Source organism: Lissotriton vulgaris, chromosome 5, assembly GCF_964263255.1.
Source record: "Lissotriton vulgaris chromosome 5, aLisVul1.2, whole genome shotgun sequence".
NCBI lineage: Eukaryota > Metazoa > Chordata > Amphibia > Caudata > Salamandridae > Lissotriton > Lissotriton vulgaris.
Genome location: NC_141693.1, coordinates 1,574,093,475 through 1,574,114,191, shown reverse-complemented (window position 1 = coordinate 1,574,114,191; position 20,717 = coordinate 1,574,093,475). Strand labels below are relative to the sequence as shown.

The 20,717-nt window shown below is 44.8% G+C and overlaps 1 protein-coding gene across 7 annotated transcripts in view; it reads left to right on the top strand.

Annotated features, from left to right (window-relative positions):
- Positions 1 to 20,717, top strand: part of RBM23 (RNA binding motif protein 23) — a 532,419-nt gene that overhangs the window by 162,481 nt on the left and 349,221 nt on the right. For all 7 annotated transcript variants that reach the window (XR_015296038.1, XR_015296037.1, XR_015296040.1 and 4 more), the window contains exon 4: positions 6,731 to 6,811. Coding sequence is in view for 3 of the 7 variants with exons in the window: in XM_086923661.1 (XP_086779787.1) it covers positions 6,731 to 6,811 (81 nt within the window). In the remaining 4 variants the exon portion in view is untranslated. The remainder of the gene's footprint in view (positions 1 to 6,730; positions 6,812 to 20,717) is intronic.

The following is a 20,717-nucleotide window of genomic DNA, read 5'->3' as shown; positions in this document are numbered from 1 at the left end:
TTGCACATGCTTCAAGGGCATGATTTAAATACTTGTGCCAGTTTGTCAGATTCCTTATCGGTTCCTATATGCAATTTTTAGGTCTCGCCTACGCAGCGCACATGCGCTGCTCTAGGAGGACGTTTTGCCGTCGGTCTTTACTTTTTCCAAGCAATGCACTCGTGCTTGTGGCAGCATCCACCTTGCGGGGGGCGAACAGCGGCGTCCACAAGCACGTGTGCAGTGCTTGAAAAGTGAAGACTGTTTTCGCTTTCACTTTCACTTTTGCTTTAGTTTTCCTTGTATCGCGTGCGCGCACACACACCACTCGCATCTGTCTTTCATGCTTGTCTAAAGGAGGTGTTGTTTCATCGCGTCTTTAACTGCAGACACCTCACTCCAATTGTGATCACATTAAACTGGTCCCTGAATTGAGGCAAGAAATAACTCTAAGCTTTCCAATGTACTACTGAGGTGCTCTACTCTGGACCCCAAATCATTATGCTCAAAAATAGGTAATTTCCAGTGTTCAGTGCCAAACCTGGAGTGCGGACTGCCTCCGTCCTGAAGTCACATCATTCACAAAGACACTACACAGTCCTCTTCCGGAAGTGCCCCCAGGGCCTGGAACTTAATGCTACAAACAGGATACTCCTGTTCTCACCCAGAGGGAACCCGTTTCAGTGCCAAGCTATTAAAGTGTGTAACAACTGAATGCACGTTTAATATATTCCCCTACTGATTATAAACTGCTCTGTATATAATATTATATCATGACACCCTATTTTCAACTCTTTTATCTGTATTATGTGTAGCACCTAGACTTGTAACCTGTTTTGTGCTTCATTGCTGTGATATTCTTGATCCATGTTTGCTCTATTTGTTTTGTAATATATCCAGAGTGTCTCTTGTTTCTCATAACTTGGTATATGAGCTCATTTGCATCAGCCTGTCCCCTGGTCTGATGTACTCCACCTAAACAGGTAAGGTAGTCTGCTTGGCATTTGTATTCAGCAAGAAGTAAAACTCCATGTTTAAAAATTCTGCAAACATGGTGGGAAGAAGTTTGTCTTTACACTGTTCTGTTTCACTGGTAATGTTAATGTTACATGGTTTTCAAAAGTGATGTAATCTTAAAGCACCCCCACTAGGATCTGTGTAACAAAGATATTCAGCACAATACTGTTCTGTGGAGCTGGTTGGTATTGACAAGTAGTGCTTTCTGTAGAGGCATGGTGTGAATGCAACACTGACCGCCAGCAGAGAACTTCTCTTTCTCAGTCTCAGGTCTAGGTGCAAAGTCACATTACATTGAGTACGTCCCTCACCTTGATCCTTATTTTTTGTTAGAATCTCACACCTTGCAGCACGTTTTCGTTCTGTCTAACTCTCACACCATGCAGGATTCTCTTTCACCCTTTATGCCAGCTTCACGTTTTGGAAAACAGTCTTACTTAGTGAATGGGAGTTTTACTTCCCACTCATTGTCTGTTTCACTTCTTGAAACGCAATCTCATTAATTGTAAAGCGCAGCCTCACTCAGTTGATTGCTGTCTCAAACTTTGGGGTACAGTCTCACATACTAGGTGTGAGTTCACACCTTCAAGCGTAGCCTCACTCATTGTGCGAAAGTTCAGTGCTTGGTGCAAAGCCTAGGTCATCAAGTATGCATTTGTGTCAGGGAAAAAGTCTCGCTCGTCGAGAGGGAATTTCACTTGATGGAGCACAATGTCACTATCTGACCATGAATTTATTTGTCTTGGGACGTGCTTTTGCTGATTGGCTGTAAGTCATCATACTTGGCCTCCCTCCTTAGGTGAGAGTCACCTACTTTTATGCACTTTTTCACTTAGTTCATGTGAATCCAAAACTTTGAGGCGTAGCTTCGCTCCCTGGCGACGAGGCCTCTCAAAGGTCCTATTGACATACAAATAACTGTTCACCAGGGTTTTTTTTCTAAATTCTCAGATTCACTTCGGTGACCTAGTGACCTTGACATGCTTGTGGTGTCAATCCTAGAGTCCTAAATTAGAGGATAGTGTGGGAATGCGGGCCGGAGACTGCAGTCTAGTGTGAGAGATATCAATGGTGGAATCATGAGTCTCATGTTATTGTCATAGCTTCACCACTTTTCATTAATCTGTGTGATCCTGAGTGTTATTATATCACCCACTTGATCAATTTCCACATTTGTAAACATCTGGATTGATCAGGCCAGCACCTCCAGAATTATATTTTATAAATGAAGTGCATTTTCTTTTTTCAGGTCTTGCATAGCGAATGCAGCGCAGCTGCTTTGCTTAGAGAGACTCTATTGCTGTGACTTTGGTGCGCGAAGGGAGACAGGAGGTGGCACGCGCGGACAGACGATGTGCACGCGCATGGTTTGTCTCCGCTCTGCCTCCCATCGTGTGCTTGTTTTTTGAGGGAATGCCTTCCTCCTCCTGTCCACTGCCACAGAGGCCTGGGACATTGTCGAAGATTTGACTCGAGTGAAACCGAGCCACACACTCAGCTATTCCTAACATTTTCAGAAGATACAAGCTGAAAGTAAAGTGTCTCTCGTATGTCCACTCTCAACTCTGTTCCTCAGACCTCTTCACCCCCACCCTGAAGTCTCCCCTCTCCCTCATGCTCCCTTAAGTATACTTTCTTTTCATAGTTTTTGTGGACGTTCCTGCTTTTTCAAGGTGTATTATTTTTAGGAAGTCAAAAGCTGATCTAGACACTAGTTTGCTCTGTGGTTGGTGCGGTAAAGATAATTGTTTGCTCACACCAGTGCTAGAAATGGAAAAGTAGAGTTAGTTAGTGTCACAGAGTGCCTGCTTGCCACTCAGAAGCTGCCGTCCTCTCAGGTCCCTTCCCCGGCTAATCCATTCAACGTGAAAGGAAATTTCTACCAGAATGACAGACGCGCTTTGTATTTACAGTGCTTGTGTGCCTGCTTGCAGTGCTCTGCACGTTTGAAAATAGCACATTTTCAGCCTGTTACTACGCACTCATCCGAGAAAAACTCCGCAGCTGCACCACTCTGGCGCGCACCTGATGATTCGACCTGGACTTTAGCACTTACAAGCAGTTCCAGGCTGCCATGGATGCTATACAGAACTTAATATAAACCAGCATACCAGAACAATGCCGAGATGGCATGCGTGTGCCTTTCCAGCACTGGTGACGATGTCCGGGCGGCTGCAGCTGGGGTCCGAATAAGATGCCAGTGGTTGCCATGGGGAAGAAAGTGCAGGCGCTCTCAGTGTTTGCACCCTCACAAACTGGGTGCTGGCCCTTTAAGAGTAGAGCAAGTGCAGCTTCTCTGATGGGTCAGGGTCACTGCGCTCACTAAATGAGAGCCGTAGACACAGTACAGTGAGTATTCATTATTCGGTCTCTGCAGCAGCACTGCATGAGCAGGGGTGACCCACCCCTTTCTCTTCCGGCTCGTGCTGACTTCCCATGTACCTAAACTAGGAACTTTGCTTTTGTTGTTGCAGATTTTTATACTGTGCGAATTCGACCTGGAGGTATTGGAGCGCTTTACATGAGCACCGGTTACCTTACAATAGGACACATTCATTTTTTTGGTAGGCATGGGGAGATTTAGTGATTTCCCCAGAATCATAGGATGTGGACGCGACCCCTTAAAGCTTGGTTTCCCAGCTCTGCAATCTAGCAGTCAAACCACATCCTCATTCCGCTTGGTTCTTTTACAAAGTGTTTTGCTTTGTAAATCTAGTGATAATACATTTTATTGTGTATCATTTAAAAATAGTGCACAATACATGCAGTTATGATTGCACGTGGTACCTTGCACTGTACATTCTTACACCAGAGTTGTAAAAGTACCCCACCTGTACCAGTGATTCTTCAGTCCATGTTATTTACAGAATTGTCCGGGATTGGGAAGGGGTCTTTTTAAAAGTAGAAGGGTGTTGTGTTTTATAAAAGTTATGCGACCATAAGACGGGAACATATAGAAACCCACATTCTTTATTTCTAAGCACAGGTGATTATTATCTACCTGCCCCTTCACCCCATTAGGCAGATTTCACATGAGACCCTACTTTGTGTATCTTAGTTATTATTATTATTCTCATATTGGTAGTAGTATTCCATAACTAAGTGATACGCATAACAAATTTGCATGGATGAAAAGATGGATAACTTATGTTTGATTAACAAAATTAGCTACCAGTGTTCAAACCTGGGGCCTACAATTTACAGTTCTCTGAAGCAAATGCGTTAACCTTCCGAGCTATCCTGCGCATTAACAAAGACAGAAGCACCAGGCATGCGTGCAATTTTTTTAAGTCATGGTCCCCAAACTTTTTGGTTCAGTAGCATTTTTTGCACACTGCAGTGCGTGTGTTTAGAACTTGTTTAGCAGAATCTGAGCGAATTTGCGCGATTTCAGGCACATGGTTAGTTCTAGCTTGACCCGAGGAGGGGAGAAGGTCCCTGTGGAAAAAACTTTTCCCCTTTTCCTGTCAGTGGTCGCGCGGACAATGCCCCCTGCCCAAGGGCGGACGGCCAGGAAAGGCTAGATAAAGAATTACAAGCAGAGTGACTAGCCCCACCTCTTGGTTTCACTGTGCGTCCCCAGTCACTACTACTGCGCAGGAGAGGAGCGTCAACCCTCGGTTCACCCCAACCATGTCTGCCGGGGTACCCCTGCTTCTGGTCGCCCTATTGGCAAGGTGCGTGCGAGGTGAGCTGGACGAACGTGTGCTGTACCAGATATCGCAGGGCTTAATTTGTGCCAGTGGTGGGCACAAGCAGGGTTAAAAAAGAACCTGCTAAAGTGACATAAAGAGGAGTGGAGTGTAGGGTGGTGGAAGAGAGAGGCTTGTCTTTTAAGAAAAGGTTTGGGCTGACCGCCTGAATATTATTCTTATGTTACAAATTAAGCACTACATCTGTGTGTATGAGGTAAGCTTGCATTGCTGCAGCCGGCGGTGTTATTAAAGTAAGAGATGCACCCACTACAACATTTGCAAATGTTATTTGCTGACAGCAAAGATGTTTATCCTTTGCACGCTCTACTATGGAAGCTTTGTTTGTGAAGTACGCTTGCCTAACTGCTGCCTGTGATGTTTCCTACTGTGCTTTGCGTAAAAGAAAGACTCAAGTCTCCCTCCAGGAACAACACCAGGGCCGGAGTCACACAGCTGCCTGCATCCTGTACACATAAGTGATACCACTGCAGAGACGACAGCGCTTGCACGTGCAAAATCAATGGTGTTTTTTCACAAAATGAATGTGAATTTTTACTCGTCAAAGGATTTATGCAGAGATCTGACTTATACCCGCATGATTTAATAGCTGTGCTATTAACATCCTTGCTGCTGGTGTTTCTGGGTGATATGAACTGCAAAATGTGAAAAGGACTTAGTATTCCCAAGTTCATATACATACATAAAACTTTGTAGGTAGTTCTACTCTCTGAAAACATCTGTATGTTACTACATACCCAGTCACTACATCGCCTGACAGTACACCCCTTGCACTACATTAACCGCCATTGCCTCCTCTTCGGTGGTGGGATGCTCCCAATCTAGACTTCCTATTAATCTTCACACATAACCTATTTTATGTAATTTATATTTGACAATGTATGTCAGGCAACATAGTGGTGGAAATGTAGTGGGCCTGTACCCTGAATAGGGTCAGAGATTTACTCCTGGTAAAGCAGTAAGGGAAGGTGGAGGAAGCCACCCCAAACGTGAAAAAGAAAAAAAAAACGTAGGTAAGGAAAACACACTTATGTATTCAATTTTTTTCAATTTTTTTTTTCAATTGTTATGTAATCCACTGGCTTATAAATAGCGCTTTGTTGAGAAAATAGTCAGAAGAGTCTAATAACTGCCTTGTTCCTGAGTCATTCAGAAACATCTGTTCCATTTCCAGATGTGTCAATGTTAACATGTTGTTACTCCCCGAAAGTTGTGGGGCGAGGTGCTTCTAGGTGTTACCCAAGGATTCTTTGTAATGCAATGCTATAGGTCTCGCATTTATACAAGTTTAAGCTATTGGCATTGTATATGACAATGCCTTTAAAAAAAAAAAACATAATTTGCAATGCCAATAGCTTAAACTTGCGCAAATGCGAGACTCTCTTGCGTGTGCCGCCCCTGGCTCTCTTGCGTGTGCCGCCCCTGGCTCTCTTGCGTGTGCCGCCCCAGGCTCTCTGGGCGTGCGCCGCCCCTGGCTCTCTGGGCGTGCGCCGCCCCTGGCTTTCTGGGCGTGCGCCGCCCCTGGCTCTCTGGGCGTGCGCCGCCCCTGGCTCTCTGGGGGAGCGCCGCCCCTGGCTCTCTGGGGGAGCGCCGCCCCTGGCTCTCTGGGCGTGCGCCGCCTCTGGCTCTCTGGGCGTGCGCCGCCTCTGGCTCTCTGGACGTGCCCCGCCCCTGGCTCTCTGGACGTGCCCCGCCCCTGGCTCTCTGGATGTCCGTCGCCCCTCGCTCTCTGGCGTCCGAGAAAGTAAGCTTTAATAGAGTAACCAGAGCAAATGCTTCTCCTGAGTGTGATGGTTTGCTAATAACGTGATAGGACATAGGTGGGGGAAGAGAGAAACACCTTGCCTAGCAAGTACTGATTCTAAAGGTACTTGAGCAGTCTAATTACTGTCACCTTGTTGCTAACAAGGCATTAAGTTGGTTTGGCTCTTGCTTCAAGAGCACTGCAATAGCCTTTGCTAGAAAGAATTTCTAAACATATTCTGAGTATTGATCTCTTGTTTCTGTGGTTTCTCCCCTAGCACCAAGAGAAAGAGTCCCAGTCCCAGGCCCAGTCCCAGGCCCAGTCCCAGTCCCAGCAAGAACAAAGATGAGCAAGAAAGGTAAGAGAAGACTCTAGAATTGTGGGATACCTGGATGCTAGTGTGGGTTTTCCATTTCAGTCCCTCAAAGCTTCCTTTGACTCGCATCGTTTTTGGATGAAGTTAGTGTGCAGGCAACTAAATGTAACTTCCTGATGCCTATTTGCCACATTATCAGAGTCCCGTTAATTGATCCAGAACGATCGCATCTTTAAATTGAGATCTCATGCTATCACCTTCCCATGTGCAATGTCAAGGGATTAATTCCAAAATAGCCACGCAAACAAGACACCTGGACCTTGTGTCAACATGAACCAGACACTTAAGCAGCCCACCCTTGATAAAATTGTGAGTCTAAATGAGGAAATTTCTGTGTGAATGGTCTAACCCGCTCGAAAGCTAGGTTATGTGCATTAATAGTGGCAAGGGGTCACTTTAAAAGAATATTTTTGTCAGAATATTTAGTGACTCTTTAGTTTCAGGAAATGGACGTGTGCACTGTTTTCCCTTAAGCTGTAGCAGGGGTAACTGAGTTTGTTGGCTTTTAATATGCATTACCTTATTGAGGTAAGAGACATTTTGAACTGAGGTTTTGTTTCTGTTTGCTCAAGAAACCTAGTTTGGTCAGCAATATTGCTGATTTTCCCCTTCATGTAGCTTTTGCAGAGATCATCTGTATGCCGAAGTTTCTTTATTTCCAGTGTTTTTATATTGCAGGTAGGAAATGCTAAAACACATGCACATGTCAAAATGTTTAATTGAAGGACGAACACTAAATCCCATCACTATGTCTTTGAATTAATTGATATGCTGTGCTGACATCTTTTTCTACACTGTAAACATGTAATGTAATGTAAAGATGTCTCTAAAATATCAAAGCACTATGTATGTTTTACTTTTGTAATCATTTAATGTTGATATTATTCACAATTTAAATGGTGCAAATGACTTCGCAAACATGCCTAGAGTTTACACAAATGTTAAAATAGGAATGTAATACCAATTCATACATAAAAGCTGCATCCTAACCATCTGAGCACATATTGGGAGCAGTTTCTCAGAAAATATTCTAATAAGCTCTTCAGGTCATACTGATTTGTATCCTAGTACTCCTACCCTTTGGGGAACAAACTATTATTATTGTTTTGCACTCAGTGACCATTGGCATTTTCAGCTTCTTTCCTCTTGTGCTGCACACACAACACACACCCACAGATGTCCTCTACAGTGCTCTGGTTGATCTGTCATCACACAAACTCGTCCATTGCTTCCCCTGGTTTTCTTTTTTCCTCTATTTTTTCACTCCTGGACTCCAGTACCTTTGCTCCCTATGGCCGGCCTATCCCCCCAACCCTATGCACACTCCCTTCCTCCATTTTACCCCATATGCCTCACAGTCCTTTCAAACTTTTTAGAAGTTTTTGGTAGGGCCATTTCGCTTGTCAAAATGCAAAATATGCTTTTGCACTAGTAAAATGTAACTTTTTTATTTACCAAGTCCAAGTGGCGTCTGTAGGAAGCTGGCTCTGATTATGGTATCACCACTGATGGTTATAACGTGCACAGAGTCCAGGCCTAACACAGAAAAGTGTAAGACTTTTATTGCACAACATTGACCAATAATGGACACACGACTAAAAAACAGGAGATAAACGCCAATTAAAAAAAAAAGCTTTGGTTTTCATTTTATTTTAAGACCAAGATCTTCGCTATGAGGTTAGTACGTTTTTAACTAAAAATACTTTTTACTTTCAACAGTTCTGAACAGTTCAATGTTCTCCTATGGAGGAAAACAATTATGAGGTTTAACAGGTAAGTACAACACTTACCATTCCAGTTGTCGGGACCAAAGGTCAGCGAGTGGCACCGGTCAAGTGAGTCCCAGAACTGCACCACCAGCGGCACAGGGGCGGCCGGGTATAGAGGTCAAAATCTGAGTTTTGCCCAATACATTTCAATGGCGACTGGGGGTGGTTGGAGCCACACTGCTTGCAGATTAGTGATTCGGTTGCAGGGGCCAAGCTTTCGGGGTTAGGACCAACACAGGGGCACAAAGCTGCACCAAACATACATTATGAGCGGCTCAGGGGCAGTCGGTGCAGGGTGCTATTTCAGCGTCTGGTGCCCAATGCTTCTCAAGGAGGTTTGTGCTTTCGACAAACAGTCTGCAGGTATTTGCACCGGTCATTGCAGGAGCTAGACCAATGATAGTAGAGGTAAGTAGAGATGTAGGGGAATGTAGAGGTATGGTCGGTTCAGCTCACCAATGCCCAGGTGCGTCGGTTGGAGGGGTGCCTTTCGACTGTGGAGTCTTCTTTATGGAGCTGGTCAGGGGGAGCCTCTGAATTCACACTGCATGCACCATAGTAGAGGCCAGGAGAGGTCAGCTGATGCTGGATTCGAGGTCAGGCTCGCTGGGGAGACTTGACTGGATAGGTAAGCCAATCAGACCCAGGCCGTGGGAGTAGGATGCAGAGTCTGAAGGAGACTTAGATCCACCTGGATCCAGAGTCCTTGTACTGGGTTTCTTCTGACTAGAGCTGCTGTCCTTGGGGATTAGAGTCTTTTTCATAGACAACTGTCCTCCCAGGGTTTTCAGAGCTCACTGGCTGCAAGACAATGGTTAGTCGAAGCTGGAGACAGACCGGTAGGTCTGGGACCAAGGCAGTCGTCATCTTCAGTCTTCTCTGCAGGGATGTTTTCTCTCCTCTTAGGTCATTGCAGATCTAGTTTTCAGGTCTGGATGAGCTACCTAACTATTCCATTTAGGGACGTTTTAGGGGAGTAGCAGGTTGGCCAATGGGAACCATACCTGGGGTGACAACACCCTCAATTATCCCATCCTCCTATGAGAAAGGGCATAGACCTAACCCTGAAGATAGTGGGGACTGAAAGATGTGCTTGACCTCGCCTCCCCCACCTTAATCGTGGAGTTGGCTGAGGTGGGCACACTTCCTATTCTTCTAGGTTTTCCCACCTAAAATGGGGGTGTAAACTGGCGCTGCCATCTGCTGCTACCAGCAGATGCTAGGGGGTCACATTACAACAGTGGCAGACCTTTGAAGCTTCCTCTTGGAGCGCTGGCCCATCCTGGGGGCGGATGTTTTACTCCTCTGCTCGGGAAAAGCATTTCTCCTGGTCCCAGAGAGCAGAGGCTGTCCACCCAGGTGGTCCGGAAACATGACTGTGTATGGAAGGCTAACGAAAGCCAGTAAGTGCCCACATCAGGGGCGGTAGGTTTTCAGGGGGCACCTCTGAGGTGCCCCCTGAGTACATGATGTAATAAAGCTCACATTGACATCAGTGTGGATTTAGTACAGGTAGTTGTTTGGATCCAGTCACTCTTGATTTTAGTGATGCCATGTTGGTGCTGGGGGAACTAGAGTTGTCGAGTTACCAATCCACATACTCTTCATGGATTCCCTGGCACTTACAATATTAAATAATTGACTTAAGTATTGTAGGCATATATACTCTCTAAGATAGGCCCTCACCTGTGGTACAGTGCACCCTGCCTTGGGGCTGTCAAGCGTTGTAAAGGGGTGACTTATGACCTATACCTTCAAGCAGTGCTGGGTGGCATGGCACACAGTCAGTGTGCCATGTCGACTTGTCATGCTGCAGTGGCACCTAGGGGACCTTCTTCAGTCCCGGTGACCTAGGTACCCAGGTACAATTAACTAGGGACTTAAAGGGGCCTGAAAGAACTATTACCAAGCACATGCAAGGGCTGCTATCGCAGGCTGAGTTTCTTAGTGCAGACAAAAGTGAAAACACAATATGTCACACATCCCTGTGTGCCATGTCCCCTAAGAATGCATGTAATATTTGTAAGTCAGCCTTACAGCAGGCGTGACAGCCCTAAGGCAGGGTGCTGAATATTACATGTGAGTGCTGTAGGAAACTGGCTCTATATATACTACAAAACCACAAAAGAAGGGGGCCGCAGGGAAAAGTTAAAAACTCACTGACTCAATCCCCTAGTTCAATTTATCAATCACAAAAAAAAAGTAAGAAGTCTATAAACAGGAGTATACCATACTACATAAGAACCCTGGGTCTAAAATATTCAAAAACTGCAGTGCAGTAGACAAGTTCAATAGAGAGTAGATTCAAAAATGCAGAAAAAGCGGTCACCAATTGGTTGACCTCAAAGAAATAGAAAAAGCTGGAGAAGACCTCCACAAGGGGTCATTGTGTGGTAAATATAATTTACCGTATACTTATTTTCAGCATAATTTCAAGTAAAAGGATAGCTCAATAAAAATGAGAGGCAGAGTCCGGGGTGTCTGAGTCTTTAAGGGCTTTAATTCAGAATGACTCGAGTCATGGAAATCAATTCCATCAATAGGGTTCGGGGGTATATGCAATGATGGCAAAAAGATGTCAACGATTTATTAACAGTACATGACATATATAGTATAACGATGCAATAGCAGTGAATACAGTAGGCGTGCCAATTGAATGTGCGTAGCAAAAAGGCGTGTACAAAGGCGTGCGCTGGAAACGTCACAGAAAAGTGTCATAAGTGGGTGGATACATAAAGAATTCTGCAGAGTCAGCTGAAAACTGTAACTTGGGTGCGCGCGCAACTGGTGTGACGTGTGATTGACCTGTACCTGGAGAAAACTAAGGGTCTGACTTTTAGCACTAGTAGAAGAGACAGACGTCTGGCATGTCAGATCGACCTGTTCCTATAACATATCTGATATCTTGTATTTGGGGTAGGTGTAATCTGAAGTAAAAGGTCTCTCGGGCAGAGGCTATTCTATACAGAAAGCATACGTGTCTAAGTGCAATGTGCAGGGCCATGGGTCTACCATGGTAACAGGAGCTATGGATTTCATGAAGGAGACAGGGAGGCTTGGCCCTTTGCTCTGCAGCCGGGGAGCTGTTTACCTACATCACTAGACAGGAATGTGTTTTCGAGGAGGCTGAGCTGACTACACTGATAACTTGAAGGCGAAATACTGTGTGGCAGTCAGGCCAGGCCGAGCCAGGCACCGCTTCACTTGGCAGGAAGTAAGGCAGAGGTCAGGGATGCATCCCATCTCCACGTTGCAACTTTCGGAGACAGAGACAAAAAGTGGTTCGAGGGCAGGAATCAGGGCCTAGCTCTGCAGAGCCAGGAAAACGTGAAAGTGCACTATGTAAAGACGGTGGCACGGCATACTTAGGAACCGAATTATCGATCCATTCATGGTGGATCTGATAGAGGACATGTTAACGTTGGACGCAAATGTATTTGCGTCTTCAAATTCGGTTGTGGAGGGAAGTTACATGCACCTTAATCTCGTACATGGAGACGATGGGGTACTCGTTAGGGGACATACCTGACCATAAAAATTTCAATTACCTCAATTGGTGTCCCATCATAACACGCTATGTGTCCAGTGTCATCATCTGGGATGCCAAACAACTATACTTCACCTTACCTCCAGTCAGGAGGAGGATAGAAGAAAATAGTTGTCTCCTCTTTATGGAGTTCTATATGAGAAAATAGTATAAGAGGACAAAAACTCACTTGAGTGGATAGTGCAGTGCAAAAGAAAGAAGAACAAAGTGTGAATTAAAAAAGGATAGACATTGGAGACATACGATATCCTAGATTCTAACAAGTGTTGCCTCACAGATGTATTCCTATCTAAAAACAGTGAAAGGAAAAGAAAAAAATCAAGAGCAGTTAGAATGTAGCACTGCTCTGTTGGTCTATGTTTCAGCTAATAGGGCAAAAACTCCCTAGCTCTCTTCAGGACCTTATTGCTTCAAAGAAGCTTTGTCACTGTTACCAAATCGTGTTTTATACATACTGTTTATTATGTTCACAAATTGAGTGATCAATTTTCAAATCCTCGATGTGGACATGATATGTCTGACATCAATGCACCACGAGGACTAGGCCTCACCTCTCTAGGCATCAGCATATGTCAAAAAGACCCCGTCTCTCTGTCGGTACCTCCAGCAAGGACAATGCTGCATTGTCCTTGCCAGAGGTACCAACGGACAGAGCGGGGCCTCTTTGACAGCTAGGGAGTTTTTGCCCTATTAGCTGAAACATGTCGACCAACAGAGCAGTGCCACATTCTAACTGCTATTCCCATTAAGTGGCCGAACTGCACAGTGTGAAGTCAGGAAACCTGAGATCAATCCCAGCTTCGCTGCTTGTGATCCTATGCAAATGCTAAGGATTTATTTCACCGAGCCTATTCCTTATTCATTCTAACGAGAGTGCCATCACATACATGCGTTCTGGATGAGCTGTACAAGCGAAAGGCCGAGCCGGGAGTCAGGCACCGAAATAGCCGCAGAGACGATATTAATACGGACGGCGCACACGTCGGCAAAGCCTGCTTGATGCTGTCTGGGGCCAGAGGGCGAGGAACATCCACAATCGGAAAGGAAGGAGGTGGGGGCGAATCGGAGAGGGGAAAGATGGCTGGGGGAGATTTCCGTCCCAGTAAAGGTAGTCGTATGGTACAACATCACCTGGGCTTCCGTGTGCGCCTAGACACGCCCGTGCGCTTCAGCAAGGCACCTTCTGAAACGCAAACAAACTCCATCAGCGGCGGCACACGGGGTCAGGGCAAAGATGCCTTTCAGAAGAGAAAGGTGGGAGGTTTGGCGGCGTCATGGCGGCGCAGGTGGAGATCCGGGTACAGCAGAAGGGGGGCGGGATACAAAAACACGGACAGCGGGAGGGGGGCGGGATACAACGGGAACCAAGACATGGACAGCGGGAGGGGGGCGGGATACTATGGTAACAAAGACACAGAGGGGGCGGAAAAAAGACGTAGAGAACGAGGAAAGAGCAGCCTACCTCAACTTTACCAGCAGGAAAATGGCGGCCTCAAGCTTCAGAAATTTTTCGGATTTGGGGGCGTGTTCGGTGTTCTCAGAATGGGCGTGGCCTAAAAGTGGAAAGAAGAACACCGAACACACCTCCAAATCCGAAAAGGACGGAGCCTATTCGGAGGGACAGCTCTCTCTTCCAATGGCTGGCCTCCGTTTTTGGAAGCCAGCCAATGGGAGAGAGGCAAAAACAGAGGCAGGACAAATCGTACTACTAAGTCATTAAATCTCGGTACTTCCGGTTCTGCCTTCGGCAGACCGGATATTACCTGGACCTAAAAAGCATTTCGTCTATTTCCATGTTGCAGAGTGATCAAGGGCATAACTTGCCAGAAACGCGTAGCTGATCTCTGTGGATTAAAGAAACTCACTTATGCTGATTCGTTGTGGTCCGTCCCCCTTGTTTGCTGGTGTGCGAGGCTGTGCCTGAGACGCCTAGAGATTCGAGGAGGAGCTACATTGATTGATATATATATATATATATATATATATATATATATACATATATCAATCTATCAATCTATCAATCAATCAATGTGTATATATATATATATATGTGTGTGTGTATATATATATGTTTATAAATATGTGTATATATATGTATATAAATATGTGTATATATATGTATATAAATATGGGTATATATATGTGTGTATATATATGTATATAAATATGTGTATATATATGTATATAAATGTGTATGTATATATATATATATATATATATATATATGTATATATATGTATCTCCACAACTTTTCCCACCAGGGAAACAACGGGTCGCACAACCAGCTGGAGTTTTAACAGCAATCTCCTTTTATTTTCAACAAACACAGGGCAAAATAGCGCATTTAATCTACGCGTTTCGGTGTGTCGCCACCTTGCTCACGATCACCGGGTTTGCCCCACCCATGTGCATTTATAAACCTTCTGTTTTCTGTCACATGTTACCCAAGGATTCTGGTCCTTGTAGTTTTTATGGTTGTTTAAAACAAAATACCAACTTATTAGTGCACCAAAACAAAACTGGTTATTGTTTTACTTTGTATCAATAGTCCTTTCAACTGTTCTATCATAGTCTCTCAGCGCCTTCCAATAGGCTGATATATATATATACTGGAGTCCGGCGGATATGCAGTGAACAAGATCAGTGGGAAAAGAACAGTAAAAACACTATGGAAAGATTCATAAAAAGAAAATACCCAGCAAAAATAGTAACAATAAGCTTGATAAGAACTAGCGCAAAGACTAGAGAGGAATGCCTCAAAAGGAAAAGACCAGAGGATGACACAGAAACAGGCAAAATCCGTCTGATCATGGATTTCTCCCAAGAGAGTGAAAAAATAGGCAAGATTTTAAGAAAAAATTGGAAACTGTTACAGTTGGATAACACTGTGAAGGAAATTGTGGGAACTCATCCAACTATAACATATAGACGTGCAAAAAACTTGAAGGATCATTCGATACATAGCCATTTCCAGAAAAAACGACAAGACGATTGGCTTAAGACTAAAGGTTTCTTGAAATGTCACGGTTGCAAAATGTTCCAAATAGCTAAGCAAACAAAAGAAATAACTCTGGCAAATAAGAAGAAATGGTAAATTAGACAGTGTATCACATGCAAAACCCCGTTCACTGTCTACGTAGTAGAATGTCCGTGCCCAATGCAATATGTGGGAAGCACAACTGTGGAACTAAAAAATCGCATATTGCAACATATGCGTGCAACAATTCATAAGGACCGCTCTAATGCCATAGCGAAACATATGGAACAATCTCACCAGGGAGACTGGCAAAAGATGAGATTTTATGGCATACAAACAATTGCAAAGGGAGAGCGGGGAGGTGATCGAGAAAGAAAATTAAGGCAAGCTGAATCAAGATTTATTATTAACCTGAGGACCCTGCACACCAAATGGGTTAAACCAATCGGAGGAATTATATGTGCACCTATAAAAAGCAGCATAAAGGAACTTATAATGAACAGTGAGCATTGAATTGTAATGACTATGGTGAAGTGTGCCTATTTGAAGGCAGAACAACAGTACATATATCAGCCTATTGGAAGGCGCTGAGAGACTATGATAGAACAGTTGAAAGGACTATTGATACAAAGTAAAACAATAACCAGTTTAGTTTTGTTTTGGTGCACTAATAAGTTGGTATTTTGTTTTAAACAACCATAAAAACTACAAGGACCAGAATCCTTGGCTAACATGTGACAGGAAGTGACATAATACTGAAAACACAATGTTTATAAATGCACATGGGTGGGGGAAACCCAGTGATCGTGAGCAAGGTGGCGACACACCGAAACGCGTAGATCAAATGCGCTATTCTTCCCTGTGTTTGTTAAAAATAAAAGGAGATTGCTGTTAAAACTCCAGCTGGTTGTGCGACCCGTTGTTTCCCTGGTGGGAAAAGTTGTGGAGAGATTGAGCGGCGTGGTTCAGCCGCAGGATAACGCACATGCACGAGCGCTGCACGAATCCCGAGTGGGAACCATTGTGGAGGTATATATATGTATATGTATGTGTATGTATATGTATGTATGTATATGTGTATGTATGTATATGTGTATATATATGTGTATGTATGTGTATGTATGTATGTGTATGTGTATGTGTGTATGTGTATGTGGATGTATATGTATGTGTGTATATATATATATATATATATATATGTGTGTGTATGTATATTTGTATGTGTGTGTGTGTATGTATGTATATATGTATGTGTGTATGTATGTATATGTGTGTATATATATGTATGTGTATATATGTATGTGACTTTCTCGATATACATGTAACAGTTCAAGATGACAAACTGATTACCAGTCTGTTTTGTAAAGAAACCACTGGCAACAGTACGGTCCATGCACGCAGTCATCATCCCAAACCTCTGCTCAACAGCATACCCTATGGGGAGCTATTACGAGCTCGTAGAAATTGCAGTACCAACTCTGCCTTTCACAAGGAGCAAGAGGTAATGATGGAGAGATTTAAAGCTAGAGGATACTCTGGTAAAGTGGTGAGAGAAACAGCAGAGAAATTGAAGGATATGAATCAGAAACATGTTCTGTTTAAGCCAAAGGATATCACTGACTGTGAAAAATCATCCCCCATTCCCAGAATGATTACCATGTATAATGCCAGGTCCAACAAAGTGAGATACAACATGAGGAAACATTGGGGTCTTGTACAGTCACCCCGTAATTGGCAATTTAGTGGGTAATACTCCAACTGTCACATACAGGAGAGCGCTCTCTCTCAGGGACACATTGGTGAGCAGCTACTATCAAACTGAGGGGGCAAACAATTGGCTCACTAATTGTAAAGGGTTTTTAGGTCTCGTAGAGAGACCTAATGCCGTCCATCCACAAAGCTGACTTTTTACGATCCGGATATTCAACAGTTCACGAGAAGCGCGTGACAAGCTCCTCGTGCACGAGCTTGCCCGAGCCTTCCCCCTGCCAGCAGCATTTCTCCTGCACTCGGCCCACCCCCCTCCCTCTCCATATGGTGCGCTCTGCCTCAGGCCAGCATCTCTCCTCCCATATCGTCACCCTTCCTCCCAGTCCCCACAAGCAGGCAGCAGCTTCAAGGGGATCTGCTCCCCCCCCCCCATCAATCACCCCCCCACCCCAGCAGCTCTTCCCGCTCCGCCCCCTGCTGCATCAAAGGCTTTTTTTTTTTTTGGATCCATTTCACGTGAAGCGCTGACGTCTTGTTCCTGTTGTAGTACGTGTTTTATTTAGAATGAACTCGACCGAAAGTAAACAAACTCGACTGACGGTAACGGTGAGCTTTACTTTACCAGTTGTATTTCAGATGGCCAGGAAGTCCCTACTGTACACTACACATGGACATTCTCTACATTAATCTTACATGCACCCTGTATCTCCGCTATTTAAACTTCTCACCGTAAGCTGCTTACTGTTGTGGATTTTCACAGGGTAAATGTTCAGCTGCCCCGGCATTGTGTAATATTTGGTATCCCCTTGTCACCGGCTCTCTAAAGGCTTACGTTGCTAATATTCAAAGGTGAACAACAGACTGAACGTTTACTTATTTCAGTTGCTTTTATACAGCGTGAGTCGCCAAAAGACTGTTCCACGGTTTTTGATCCCACTTGTTTTGTTTAAATATCATGGACTTGTTACACATCAAAGTACAAGCACTGCGATCGAATTAAAGTGAAATTGTGGACCCCCATCTTTCAATGGTTGTTCATAAACTGTAAAAGACGGGAGCCTACTCTCAAGTGAGAATTTCAAATCCCATTTAGGGGCGAAGACACCCGGCAGACTCCGAAGTCCCACCTACCCCTGTATTGCCACTGTCCGCCATACCCGCCCTTCACATCTGCAGCGGAGGCAGGCCGCACTTTCCAGAGTCCTCAATGTCTGTAAAGTAGTAATTGTATTGTATTGTATTGTAATTGCATTTATATAGCGCTTACTAACCCGGACAGGGCGTGGAAGCACCTCTTCGGCGAGTCACACTGACCGAGGCTGCAATCTTTGCTGTTCATTGACAGTTACTGAAGCAATGTTTTCGTGGGCTTCAACGGATGACGTCGGAAATGCTGAAGAGCCCAGCCCCGGCCTCTGAATAGGTTTCGAAAGAGGAGGCAGGCCGCCTGTTTTTGGGCAACACTTGCATTTTCCTGGACCAAACAAACTTTCCATTAGATGCCCCTAAGTAAAAAAGAAACCAATAATGGGAAATTGCTCCTGACTTGAATATATAAAGCGATCTTGTGGTCCCATCCACCTGGCGCTGACACCAAGCGGCTTGGGGTTTTATAGGAGTGTAAAGTTTACGTTTGGCTGAGTGGGTTACAGGGCGTCAGGGAACCATACGAGCACGGCGCTGTGAGTTCAGGCGATCCCGTGCTACTTAATCTCCTTGGTAATCATGTGACAACTCTGTCCTTTATTCCACATATTGCTTCAGTGCTAACACGCAGGGAAATTCTGTTGATACCACTCTTGATGTGTGTGTGTGTAAACGGAAAAGGGGCATCTTGAGCATATAAGAATAGTGCCAGAAGCTGATTTTATTGCATTTCAGTTTTATTCATTTGTTTACATAATGAGGTCATGAGAAGGTGCAAGTTAAATCATTTTCACATGTGAATGTTGGATGTGGCTAAGGCACTAATCAGTCTCTTCACTCCTTATTATGTAAAAGCCAGACAACGCAAAATCAGTTATCTCTACTGGTACAGGATTCCTCGTGGACTAGGGTTTCTTTGGTCATATCTCTATTACACATCTTAAGTAGTTTGTAATATAAAAAGTGTTGCGTATTTCGTCAATTCTTCTGCAATGTATGTCCCGCTGCAATAAGGACGGACTGGGGCAAGTGTATTTGCTACGTTCTGTATTACACACACTAATCAAGATAGTACCAACGATGTTCCCCTTGTTGATTGCATGGCTGCTTCGTGCAATAAGCTAGTTCAGCATGTCAGGGGTGCGTGAGTGGAGCAGGATGCAGCGGTAAGTGCCCGCGGTAAGACTGCAGCCCTGCCAAGGGTCAACTAAGGGTTAAACTAATGGACATTTGCTATTGTTATCCCATTCCCTCAAAATACTTTCGCATGCAATTCACAGCGCCAGTACTTTCTTGAATTAGTGTGCTGGTATTGCTATTGTTATCCCATTCTCTCAAAATATTTTCTCATGCAATTTACAGCTCCATCACTTGCTTGAATTAGTGTGCTGGTAATGCGCTTTACACAGACACCAACACTGTGTGTTCTTCTGCGGTTCTGTAAGCATACCCAGGACTGACGAGAGGGCATGGGTTATGATCAACCGTTTAGAAGTCCGACTCCTGTGGCTTGCAGCATTTGACCCTGTTTTACTTTAATACTTACGGCAGTCTTGGCTGCTTTTTTAGGTCTCGTAGAGAGACCTATTACGGTGAACCCAAAAACTTGTAACTAAAGCGGATTTCCACGAGTGCATGAGTTCTCGTGACCGTGCTTTTATCCGAGCCGCCTGCCTCCGAGAGCTTCAAATTAAAGCTATCTGTTGCTTCCCCAGCGCACTCGGCCTCACTTCTCCTCCCCCTAATTAACACACACTTCTTTCACGGCGGCCGTGCTTCAAAGGGATCCGCTCCGCCCCCTGCTGCATTCACTTTCCCTCCACGTTCCTTCTTCTTCCTTCCTCTCCCCGTCTCCCTCGTGACACCTCTTTGCCCACTCCTTGTTTTTAAGGACTTGTGCCCTGGTAGACATTTGTAGCTTGTTTTGATTTATTGTTGAGCACTAACCCCTTGCCCCCCACTGCTGTGACAAATCCTGCAGCTGAAGCAAGTTATTGCTGCTGAGCCAAAGTCGGTGTGTACCAGTGATAATAAACACAAGAGCCACCCGATATCCGTCGCAGGAGTCAAGAAGTACTGCTCTGTGTGATTCACTACTTGACCTTAGCTCACTTCAGGTTCCCTGGTCATCGCATTCCCCTTTCGGATTCTCCTTCTTTCCCTCCTGCTTACATTCTTCTGAATATCACTCTCCCCACGCAGCACTCTTATCCTACCTCACCTCTGTGTGTCTTGCTGCCTGCCCTCGACTTCAATACTCTCCTGCCTCTGTGTTCTGCATCCCTCTCTTGTTCACTTTTAATTTAATGTTTACTTCCCTCACCCAAACATGTATTCTTTCACCCAGAGACTGCTGCAAGCTTCTAATTGTCTTTGCAGTGTGTAGGTTTTTGTGCACTTTCCATCTGCACTTCAATTCCCTCTCCCTCCCCCACCACAGATCGCGTCACTCTGCTGGCCTCTCCACTCTCCCCGCCACCCCACCTCTCTATACTGCAGCAGGCCGAGAGGGAATGCCATAAAGAAACCTTTCTGAAATCTCTGCTGGGTCTGTGACTGCCTTTCTTCCCGATCGCTCTTTGCATCTGTTCACTTTCTCAGAAAAAATACTCTTCTCCTGGCTCGCTGCTCTGTGTGATTCACTACTTGAGCGTAGCTCACTTTAGGTTTCCTGATAGCCGCATTCCCCTGTCGGATTCTCCTTCTTTCCCTCCTGCTTACATTCTCCTGAATATCACT